The following is an 11,280-nucleotide window of genomic DNA, read 5'->3' as shown; positions in this document are numbered from 1 at the left end:
GCTCAGACCTCCGTGAGGTCCCGGCACTCGCGGCGGCGGCGGCGGCGGCGGCGGCGGGGGCGGTAGCGCGCAGAGGGCGGGGCTAGGCCGGGCGGAAGAAGTCGAGCCCAATTCGTTTCCGGTTCCGGTGTCAGTTCGAGGCGCCGCCGCCGCCGCCGCCGCCGCAGCAGCCGCTGGAGCCGCGATGCCTAAAGGTGAGGGGCGGGTGCGCGTGGCCCGGGGGCCTCGAGGGGCGGCCAGCGTCCGGCTCCGGCTTCTCCTCAGCCCGCAGGCGTCTCGGCGGGCGGCGCAGAGGGCGGCCGTCCGCGCCGGCTGAGGGCCAGGCGTGGGCCTCGGCGCCCAATTGTCCCGATGGGAGGACCGTGGCGGCCCACAGTCATTCTCTCCGGGGATCGCAGGGGATTCGGAGGCGCTGGATGGCCGCCGACGTGGAAGACCCAGCCCCGGGCGCCCGTCTGAGCCCGGAGCTGTCTCGCGTGTTTGAGGCTGGCGGGGGACTGAGTCACCGCGTCCCGCGCTCGTGCCGCGGCCGCCTGCGTTGGGCCGTGAAACGTGGTCTCTCCTTTGTAGGACCTAGCACGGCGCCCTTGAGCCTGGCGGACCGGGCTTGGCTCTCCCCAGCTATTTGGTGGCGGCTGGACGTGCGCTCACGAGCCGGTCGCTTGAGCTCTTTGTGTGCGTGTCTCCGTTGATTGTCCGTGCCAGGTGGAGCGCTCCGCCCGCGGCTAGCTGGTGGCCCTCGCGGCTTTAGAAGCGTGCAGTCTCTGGTGTGGGCGCCGGCTCCTGGGGTCACCAGGCTGTAGTCCGCAGGGCCAGAGCACACGCCGGAGCTCCTGGCGGAGAGCAGGTGTTCCGTGAGCGCTCGCTCGGCGTGCCGGTTGGCGCACTCCGCTCGCGGGCACGTCCGCCTGGAGCTTTTCCAGACCCAAGTCGCTCCCCGGCTGTAGTCCTGCGCGGAGTTGAACCTGCTGATCGGTTTTTGTGGCCAGAGAGCCTGGTCTCTCTGGGTGGGCACTTCCGGGCCAAGGTTGGAACTGTCAGTTAGAAGCTAGGGAATAGGAATTTAGGGCCAAATGCCTTGGCTTCTTGACTCGGGCACAGCCTTGGCAGACAGGGTGTAGGTGCCCTTTCTTGGGTTCCTTTATCTGTTACGAGTAGAAAATCCTCCAATAGCAAAGGACCCACTCGTGTGTCCATTGTGCTGTGAGGCATTTTTTTTTCCAATCTTGAGCCTCTGTAGACCAGCTGAGGTGAGCCTCCCACAGCCAAGTGGGAGCCCAGAATGACACCGTTGGGGGGTTTCTGTTGCCTGGAATATTGAGGACAAGAAAGCTTTTTTTTTTTTCCCCTCCTTTCTTTTAATGGCAAGCTTGGTCTCTCACAAAAGGACTTCGATGAGCAGCACAGATACCCTTGGGAGCCCAAGTAGTCATTAAAGATGGGTGGTGTGGACGGTAGCAGCCCAATTATGGCGCTGCAGCTGCGGTCTAGGGAATCCGAGGAGGCAGTGTCCCTGCTCCTGTCTCGGGAGGCCAGAGCCGTCCGACTAACTGCAGGCTGTCTGCACACAGCGAGGGACTCTCAGGAAGTAAGATGGGTCTCCGCTTCCAGCAGAGTGCAGGGGTTGGGGAGGTCACGGCCTCTGTCCCCCCCCCCCCCCCCCCAGTCCTCCAACACCAGCAAGGGGCTCTCCCCTCGTCCTGCTGCAAAACTGGCCGATAGCGTCGCATGCGTCAGTCCAGTGTCCTGGCTCCAGAGGGTCAGCCGTGGGGCCGGCGCTGTGGCACAGTGGTTAAACCACCGCCTGCAGGGCCAGCTTCCCACGCAGGCGCCCTTTTGAGTCCCTGCTGCTGCACCTCTGATCCGGCTCCCCACTGTGTGCCTGGAAAAACGCGGATGATGGTCCACGTATTCGGGCCCCTGCAGCCATGTGGGAGACCTGGATGAAGCCGAGAGGGTCAGCCAATCAAACTGGTTCTCCTAGAAGAATATGAACTGCTAGTCAGTCACATGTTTAGTTCTTAGACTAGTCAGGTTCATTTGCAAGTTCATCTTTGTTTGCCAGTCGTGTTTCTTACCCAAGCACAAAAGTTTTTTCTGTAGGCTTCGGGGTTTTTCCCCCTTTAAGTATTTTCCTCTACCTTAGCAATAAGATGAACAGGAAGTGTTTTACTCTGTTTCTGACATTTGCAGTAAGTCCCTTAAGTGGCTGGCGGTGTTTTGTGTAATTGTGTTTTTGCACCAGTATTAGGAAAGTGACACATCTGTGCCAGCATTGTTGTTGTGCTTTTCCGGTGCCAGGCACTGACCTGTTCATGGCCGTCCTGTGACGTAGAGGCACAGGTGAGGAACCATGCAGAGGGGCTGGGCTCTGCCCAGTCGCAGGGCTAGCAAGTGGTAGAGCCGAGACTTGAACCCAGGGATTAGGCTCCAGCAGCTTTGCTCTTCACCCTGTGCGTGGGTCTTCAGTCTCCTCGTCTGTAAAGTGGGCCCAGCAGTGACTCCTGCACGATAGATTTGTGCTGAGGACCCGGCGAGCCATGGCCGTGCCAGAACATTGCGAATAAAAAGCTCTGTAGTGACAGGAGGGGCGGAAGTGCTACACGTTTTGTGCTTCCATCTGAATCCACTTTGTTCGAATTCGAAGGCACCAGGGAGTGTAGCCAGTGCCACTGTGGTGCACCGTCCGCAGGTCTTACCCCGGGGCTTTGTGGGCAGCTGCATCCAGCACAGGTGTGGTGTGGTGTGAGACGCCCCTGAGCGCATGAGGGTGGAGGAGGTGCAGGCGTGGGCGGTGCTCGGTGAGGGGCAGGACACAGCCCCCTGGGGTGCGGGGCAGTCAAGGCAGCTGCTGGCCTCTCACGCTCCCAAACTGCTGGTCCTCACGCAGGCAGGAAGGGAGGCCACAAAGGCCGGGCAAGGCAGTACACGAGCCCCGAGGAGATCGACGCGCAGCTGCAGGCGGAGAAGCAGAAGGCTAGGGTGAGTACCCGCCTGCCGGGCCCCTCCGTGCCCAGGGTCTTCGGTTTCCAGAAAGGTCACGCAGAATCCTGCTTCTTAGGCAGCCAGGATGGTGGGGAGAGCACGGAGCGGCGGCTGTGAGAGTCCTGGAGCAACCAGTGACCGGGAGCCGGGGTGTTCACTCTGTGGCAGTTGCCCTGGCGGGTCTCTGGTTCTGGTCCTCACGCGTGCCTGCTGTCCTAGGGCCCTCTGTCCATCTGCAGCCCGAGCTCCCAGCAGCCCCCACCTCACAGGAGTGCTTGCCAGAATCGGCACAGCTGCTGTTGTGCTTCCCACACCCCCAACATCCTATTCATTCCTCAAGGCTTTGTTTACCGTCACCTCTGTGACTCTTACTGATAGTAGCCAGTCCACCCGTTGCCGTCCAGTCCAAGCTGGCTTAGTGGTTCCCTCTCTTCTTTCCTGTGGTGCTTTGCACCGCCACTGTTAGGAGCCAGAACGTGTTTCTGTCACCCTTGGTGTCAGTACCTCGTACCATACCATGGAGCCATGCCTGGATTAAGGACTCTGGGGCACATGGTTAGGACCAGACCGGCGCACACCTGTGAAGTACCCTACGATTCCCGAGAAGTGAGAGGCCGCCTCTAGCTGGGTGGTCTGGGAGGGCCTCTTGGAGGGGCTGGCAGCGAAGGCAGACCTTGGAGTATCTGGGCAAACGCTAAGCGGGGGAGAATGTAAGGCTTTTGGCAGGATGGTTTTTGATAGGGCAAGAAGGGTGGAGCAAGCAGCCTGCTGAGCTGTGGTCTTGGCAACCTGGAGCAGCAGGGCAGCGTGTGGGCAGGTCGAGTGGCTGGGCCAGGGGAGCGGAAAGCAGGAGGTGGTGGGGATGGGGGATGGGGGGGTTGCCTGGGAAAGCCAGGGGAATTTGGCAACTCTGTGCTGCAGGTGGGAGGGCTGGGTAGCATCACCCTGCGGATGAGTCCTTCTGACCCTGGGAGGTGGGGCTGTCGTCCAGGCTGCCCGGGTGACTGAGCTGCATAGAGCTGTAGGCCTGGCCTCCAGGCTGTGGGGCTGTGTGCAGGGGCTGCCTGTCTCTGAGCCCGCTCCCTCACCAGAGCATCCGAGAGCAGAGAAAGACCCGTGGTGTACTTGGTTCCAGCCTTACGGAGGCTTAGTGTCTCCAGGCCCACAGTCTGAGGGTGGTAGCAGGGGTCACAGTCCTGGGGGTTTGTGTGGCATTTTTGACTCTGCAGGTTGTCCGTTTCTGAAACAGGAAGAAGAGGAGCAAGAAGAAGGCGGCGATGGGGCTGCAGGTGACCCCAAAAAGGAAAAGAAGCCACTAGACTCAGACGAGAGTGAGGATGAAGACGATGACTGCCAGGTGCTAGCTCTGACGGCGGGGAACTGGGCCTGGGCGCACGCATTGAGTGCCTGTTGGGAGCAGGCAGCCCTTGTCTTCAGGTCTCGCATTCTAAAGGGGAGATAAGGCAGTGAAGTAGGATAAAACAGTGGTGAGAGTCCTGTTGTGCTGGTGAGTGAGCTCACAAGCTGAGACCTGGAAGGAGATGGAGCCGCGTGACCCCGGGGGTGCAGAGCAGCTGAGGCAGTGGTAGCGAGTGCAAAGGTTCTGGGTTGGGAACAGGTGTGGCTGGAAAGAGGCCATGGGGCGGTGACTTAGCTGGTGTGGAGTGGGATGGAGGGGCCGGGGGGTTGGCAAGGGCACCTTCTCTGCTGCTGATGGAGGGGGCTGGGTTTCATTATAATGAGGAGTGGGGAGCTGATAGAGGCCTTGAAGTGGGAGCGATAACCAGATATGCTTATTCTTTTTTTTTTTTTTTTTTTTTTTTGACAGGCAGAGTGGACAGTGAGAGAGAGAGACAGAGAGAAAGGTCTTCCTTTTGCCGTTGGTTCACCCTCCAATGGCCGGCGCGGCCGGCGCGCTGCGGCCGGCGCACCGCGCTGATCCGATGGCAGGAGCCAGGAGCCAGGTGCTTTTCCTGGTCTCCCATGGGGTGCAGGGCCCAAGCACCTGGGCCATCCTCCACTGCACTCCCGGGCCACAGCAGAGGGCTGGCCTGGAAGAGGGGCAACCGGGACAGAATCCGGTGCCCCGACCGGGACTAGAACCCGGTGTGCCGGCGCCGCTAGGCGGAGGATTAGCCTAGTGAGCCGCGGCGCTGGCCCAGATTTGCTTTTAAAAGATGGTTTTGCCATCTCTGTGATCAGAATTGTAGGGGGTTTGAGGTGAGGGAGGGAGTGGCAACAGGCATCCAGATCAGAATTGGTGGCCTGCACTACTGTGGCAGTGGCCCTGGAGGAGGAGGACACAGTTGAGGCATGCCTGGTGTTGCCAAGGGAACGAGGAGTCAAAGGTATGCTTAGGATTGAGGGCAGGAGCCAGCTGGGAAGGGCTGATTCTTGAATTCGTCTTCTCCTTGAAGTTTTCAGTGTCTGGCATCTGAGTGGAGACAAAAGCCTGTAGCCACAGTGGGTACAGGCACATGGAGCTCTGTGGAGTGGTCAGCTTGATTGGCATTTTGAAGCTGTCTGCCGGATCATTCATGGAGAAGAGCTAAGATTGACAGGACTTGCCCTGACCGAGTTCTGGTTCTGGTTTCCTGAACTTCCCCAGAGGAAGCAAGAGATGCAGGCTGTAGACTCTTGGACTTGGGCTCTGATCCAGTGGCTCATTCCCAAGTAGCACTTCCTCTCCATCCACTGAGATGGGTAGGGCTGGGGCCTGGTCACGAGAACACATAGGCTTGGCTTGCCCTGCCCTGGGGCACACATAATGCCTCTCGCGGGGAAAGCCAAGCATGGGTTTAAGGGAAAACTGCTCCTGGAGGCTGCCTTGAATCGGGGAGAAGAGTTCTCCATTGAGAGCTTGGGAGTGGAGTGGGGCTGTCATCTGCCATGCACTTCCTGGTTGACCTTGGGCTAGATGTTTACCCCTAAGCTGCCATTCTGTCACCTCTGGGACCGGAGAGCAGTGTCTGGGCACTGGTGCTTGGCATTACTTGAGCTGTGGTCACCCACTCTCCTTTTTCTTGTCCTTCCCATGCCGGTGAGGATACCCCTGAGTCCTGGCCCCACTGTGAGACTTGGGCTCAGCATCACGTGGGCTGGGGCGCAGGAGTTTATCCCCAGGCAGGTGGCTGCTGGGAGATGGGGTGGGCTGGCCTGCAGGGGCTCTGCAGGACCCAGACTTCAACAGCCATCTTTTTGCCCTGTCCTAGCAAAAGCGCAAAGGTGTGGAAGGGCTCATTGACATCGAGAACCCCAACCGGGTGGCACAGACAACCAAAAAGGTCACACAACTGGATCTGGACGGGCCGAAAGAACTTTCAAGGAGAGAACGGTAATGTCTGTGGCCAGGGCCGTGTGTCTGGTCACATGGGCCTGGGGATTGGACCTTGGGGGGCTGGGGCACCTGGTTCCTCAGGCCCACCCCAGTGGCTTGGTGGGCCTTTAATTACGTTGGTTTCTTTTTAAAATTTATTCATTATTTGAGACACAGCACATAGTTGCAAGCTGCTCTGTTGGTTTGTTCTACAAATGCCAACAATGGGAGCCTGGAACTTAACCCAGGTCTCCCACATGGGTGTCAGGAACCCGAACTTGAGCCATCACTGCCCCCTCTCAGGGTCTGCATTAGCAGGAAGCAGAGTTAGGAGAGCTGGAGTCCAACCCAGGTATGCTGATACAGAACGCAGGCGTTTTTTTGTTTTTTTTTTTTTACGATTTCTTTATATATTTTGAAAAGCTGAAGCCAGGAGCCAGGAGCTTCTTCGGGGTCACATGTGAATGCATGGACCCAAGGACTTCGGCCATCTTTTGCTGGTTTCCTGCATTAGCGTCAGCATTAGCAGGGAGCCAGATCAGAAGTGGGGCAGCCAGCACTCAAACTGGTGCCCCTATGGGATTCTGGCAACAAAGGCAGCGGCTTTACCTCCTGTGCCACAGCACTGGCTCTGGACACAGATATCTTAACTGGCATCTCACCCACTAGGCTAAATGCCTGCCCCATCTTGTTTATACCTGTTTCATCTCATTCCCCAAAGGTTTCACAGTAGCTTCACACACACACACACACACACACACACATGGGCACGCACATTTTAATTGCTTCACACACGCACACACATGGGTGTGCACATTTTAATAGCTTCACACACGCACACACATGGGCATGCACATTTTATTAGCTTCACACACGCACACGGGCGTGCACATTTTTTACCAGTAGGTACGTGGTATCAGGGAAGACAGAAGAGCAGAGCCACTTCTGAGTGTTGCACTTGAAGTAATGGCCCAGGGACACGAGGGTGTCTTCCTGCCCCCGTCCAGCCTGATCTGACCGTTGCTAGCCTGCGTCCTTCCCGAGTGGTGGCCGTGGAGATTGAGAGGTGATTGAGGGTCCATGCCTGGCAGAAGGCAGCCCGCCCAGTGCAGGGGAGGTTCTGCTCAGCGCAGCCTATTGCCCCAGCCTCTGAGTCCTGCGTGCGAGTGGAGCTGCAGATCCCTTCCTCGTGAGTCCACTGGGGACTAAAGTGGCCGGCACATGGTCAGTGGTTCCTTGACTTTGGGTGGGAACCAGATGACCTCAGGGCTTACAAGAGATTGAGGGCTCCCCAGGAAGCAGGCCTGCTTTCCCTCCTGACTGAGCTGCCAGGGTTTCCATCCACCAGCCAGGACTGTGGAGGGATGTGTTCCTGAAAACCCCTGAGGAAGACATGAGCTTAGGGTACGGTGGCAGGCTGCAGAGGACTCTGTGCGCCCCTCCGGTAGCTTCCTTCTCAGGAGTGACTCCCAGAAACCCAGCAGCCTGGGCTGGTGCAGGTCTTCCCAGAGCAGAGGGCCTAGGCCCCACCCAGGTTCTGCCCCCTTGGCAGCTGAACAAGTCACTGTGCACCTGCCTGGCACTGGGCCTTCAGAGCGGCCCAGCAGACTCTGCAGGTGGCCTTGCTCACGCCAAGGGCTCAGCCCAGCCTCTTCAGTGTGACACCTCCCTGCCAGGTGGGTCTGCTGGCTGACAGGTGATATCGCCTCACCTCTCTAGCAGGTAACTCCTGCTGGTGGGTTGCTTGCCCTCCCCTCCATCCGCGCTCACCTGCTTTGGTTCTCATTCTTTCTAGCCTTGTGGGCTGCAAAGGCGTCTGGGAGGGCTAGCCCCTCTGCCAACTTCCTGCCAGACAGGACTCTCACAGGAGCGCAGTGCAAACGGGACCCTCCAGTCTCACACCCTGAAGGGTGCCCACTCCTGTTCAGAATCTGAGAAGCTGATGGCCCTCACCCCCTGTCTACTAAGTGGGTGGTTACTGACACCTTTGTTCTGTGGGAATCCAACTTTTGTGTCTGGCCCCCTGCCCTGGGAAGCAGCCTCGTGCATATCTTAGCTACTCTAAGAATGTACCTAAGATTGGGTGTGGCTCCCACCTATGGCCCCCGTTCCCTGCTTGGCAGCTACTTGAGCAAACTCCACCCCCCCCCATTTTTTTTTTAAAGATTTATTTTATTTGAAAAGCAGTGACCTGGTGGGGGAATATTCATTTGCTGGTTCACTCCCCAAATGGCCGCCGTGCCTGGGGCTTAGCCAGGCCGAACCCAGTAACCTAGAACTCCATCTGGGTCTCCCACATGGGTAGCAGGGCTCCAAGTGCATGGACTATCATCCGCTGCTTTCCAGGTACATTAGCAGGGAGCTGAATCCAAAGTGGAACAGCCAGGACCTGAACCGGCACTCATGTGGGATGCCAGCCCCTACTTGGTCCACTTGTTTCTCGGTTCCTTATAGCGTGGCTTCTCTGGGACACACGGTCCACTTGTGCCCACCTTTCTCACCATGGCCACCAGACCCTAGTCCTGAGGCCCTTGGCCACCCTCCCCTCCCCTCCTGTAGTTCGTTGTTTCCTCACAGTGTTTTCTGTCTGCTTATTTGTTTGGCGAGTGTCCATCAAGTGGGGTGTGTGGAGCCAGCACCCTGCCTCAGCTGGGGCGCCCTCTTCTGCTTTGGCCCTGGGCCGGAGTACTTGGCCATTACTCTGGCTCCACGTCCAGCTCAGCTCACAGTATAGGGAAGAAGATGTCCCCATTGACACCATTTTATCCAAACAGAGAAGAAATTGAGAAGCAGAAAGCAAAAGAGCGTTACATGAAAATGCATCTAGCTGGGAAGACAGAGCAAGCCAAGGCTGACCTCGCCCGGCTGGCAATTATCCGGAAACAGAGGGAGGAGGCAGCGAGGAAGAAGGAGGAGGAGAGGAAAGGTAAGCCTTGGACTGCTCGCCGGGACCACCTGCCTGGTTCTGGGCCAGCTGCCAAACCTGCAGTGTCCCGGCCTGCGAGACGCGCAGGAGCGGAGCGTCAGCTGCCTGACCGCGTCAGCGTGAGAGGCCCACCTCGCTCGCGCTTCAGGGAAGGGGTGCTCCTGCCTGCCACCTCCCGCGTGTCAGAGTGTCCCGCGACGTTGAGGAGCTGCACGTGGTTGGAGTCTCGGAGCTCTGCCCACAGTGGGGTTCTGCTCCAGCAGTGGAACGCCCCAGCGGCCATAGGCCTCCAGTGTCCCACTGGGTCCCTGGTGCTCTGTGAAAGCTGGGCGAGCGCCTGGGCAACGCTGTCCATCTGAGGGGCCTGAGCGGGTGGGCAGACCAGGCGTGGTCTTCCCGCCGGGTGGTCAGAGAGAGTGACGGCCCCTGGGGGCCAGGGGAGATTTGTCTGGTACATAGGAGCATGACACACATGACCTTCTGCCTCCTAGGGGTCCGTAGCCCTTCGTGACCCTGCTGTCCTGTGTCCTCACCAGATCATGGGGAAACTGAGGCCTGGGAATAAGAATTGAGTTGCTCAGGGGCATTGTAACCCACACCCGAGGTCATGATCCCAGCTGTGTGTCCCACAACGCAGCAGGACAGAGCTGCTGCCTGTGTAGCTACCCGGATGCTGGCGCTGTCTTCAGTGCCCGTGGGGCAGGGTGGGCGCTGCAGGCCGCTGGCAGGGAAGCGTGGTAAGGGCTTCCGTGTGCCTGCCAGGGTGCATGCTGGTGGCTTTGTGCAGGTGCAGTGCTCCGTGAGGTAGGGGCAGCCAGGGCACTACCAGGAAGGTCCCCCGGGGACCCCTTCGTGGCCTCTTTCTCATTCCCCCCCAAGCCAACTGCACAAGATGTGTCACAAAGCCACTTAGGTGGACAGTTCTGTGGTTCCAGGTGCTTGGTTCTAACTCCTGCCTTCCTTCTGACCCCTCAGCAAAAGACGATGCAACCTTGTCAGGAAAACGAATGCAGGCGCTGTCCCTGAACAAGTAGGCGCGGCCTGTGGGAGGACGTGCCGGGGAGACGGCCGCACCGCCGGGACCGCCCCCTGTCGCCTGCCCTGGCACCACTGCAGCAGCCCCCACGGCCTGGGGCCGCCTCTTCATCCCGGCACAGAACCCGGCGGGGGTGTGGGGGTGTGGGGGGGGGCAGCTGCGACCTTTGAGACAGAAAGATGCAGGACGGCACCTCCTGTGTAACCATGTGAATGTTTGCTGTTTTTAGAAGTCAGAACCCTTGTTGGGGGTGCCGGGGAGGTGGGGGAAGAAGAGCTTCTATTTGTCTGGTAGATGCACGTTAGCGGGCGGCTGTGCCGGAGGCAGCTGCTGACAGACCCGACGGCCGGCCCTAGTCTGTGTTGCCTGGGTGCTCGCTCAGAGGGGCTGCTGTCCGCAAGTCTGGGCCCCTAGGTCCCTGAGGGTCCCAGCTTCTCCCTGGCCAGTCCCCTCCGACTGAGGCCTCTTCTCTGCCTATCCCTGCCCCATTCCTGCCCACCTGGCCAAGGTCAGTGCCCGTTTTTAACCCTGCCCATCAATCATTTCAAGGAACCTCTGTGTACTGTGTAGCACCCAGGCAAGACATGCTCCACAAATTCAACTTGTATATTTGGCAGATTAAACTTGACATTATCGTAGTCCTTGTACTACAGTCTGGCTTCTGTGCCCACCCCGCTTCCACACTGCGAGGTGTGGTACAACGCTGAGGCAGGTGCAGAGAGCACGTACCCAGGCAGGACCAAGCAGGGTGTGTGGGCTGGACCTCTGGACGGGGCGAGGACACACCTCTGATGCCAGATCCAGTGCCCCTCCCTCCTTGAACCAAGCAGGGGTCGTAGGCAAGGGCAGCCAGGCACCCATCATGTGCCACACAGGCAGGAACAGCAGGGTGGGGACACTACCTTCCCCACGGTGCCTGTCCTCTGAGGGGCGCTTCACATTTGTGCATGGCCCCAAGAGCTCTGTGGGTCGGTGGATACAACTGGGTGCCACGCTGGGGGCGGGGTTGCAGAGATG

At 59.0% G+C, this 11,280-nt stretch overlaps 1 protein-coding gene across 1 annotated transcript; it reads left to right on the top strand.

Annotated features, from left to right (window-relative positions):
- The first annotated feature begins 56 nt into the window (after positions 1-56).
- On the top strand, positions 57-10,901 carry PDAP1 (PDGFA associated protein 1). The gene is made up of 6 exons (XM_008248922.4): positions 57-194; positions 2,891-2,982; positions 4,235-4,342; positions 6,198-6,319; positions 9,076-9,227; positions 10,203-10,901. The coding sequence occupies exons 1-6, from the start codon at positions 185-187 to the stop codon at positions 10,259-10,261; spliced, it is 543 nt and encodes a 180-aa protein (XP_008247144.1). The 5' UTR covers positions 57-184; the 3' UTR covers positions 10,262-10,901.
- The last annotated feature ends 379 nt before the right edge of the window (positions 10,902-11,280 follow it).

The sequence above is a fragment of the Oryctolagus cuniculus genome, chromosome 19 (assembly GCF_964237555.1).
Source record: "Oryctolagus cuniculus chromosome 19, mOryCun1.1, whole genome shotgun sequence".
Taxonomy (NCBI): domain Eukaryota; kingdom Metazoa; phylum Chordata; class Mammalia; order Lagomorpha; family Leporidae; genus Oryctolagus; species Oryctolagus cuniculus.
The sequence above is the reverse complement of the archived record's forward strand: the minus strand, read 5'-3'. Positions and strand labels throughout refer to the sequence as shown.

Bases quoted from the DNA above. Each gene is read 5' to 3' on its own strand.
- PDAP1 (XM_008248922.4), top strand. The intron at 4,343-6,197 runs GTGCTAGCTCTG...GCCCTGTCCTAG, and splicing joins ATGAAGACGATGACTGCCAG to CAAAAGCGCAAAGGTGTGGA. The intron at 9,228-10,202 runs GTAAGCCTTGGA...CTGACCCCTCAG, and splicing joins GAAGGAGGAGGAGAGGAAAG to CAAAAGACGATGCAACCTTG.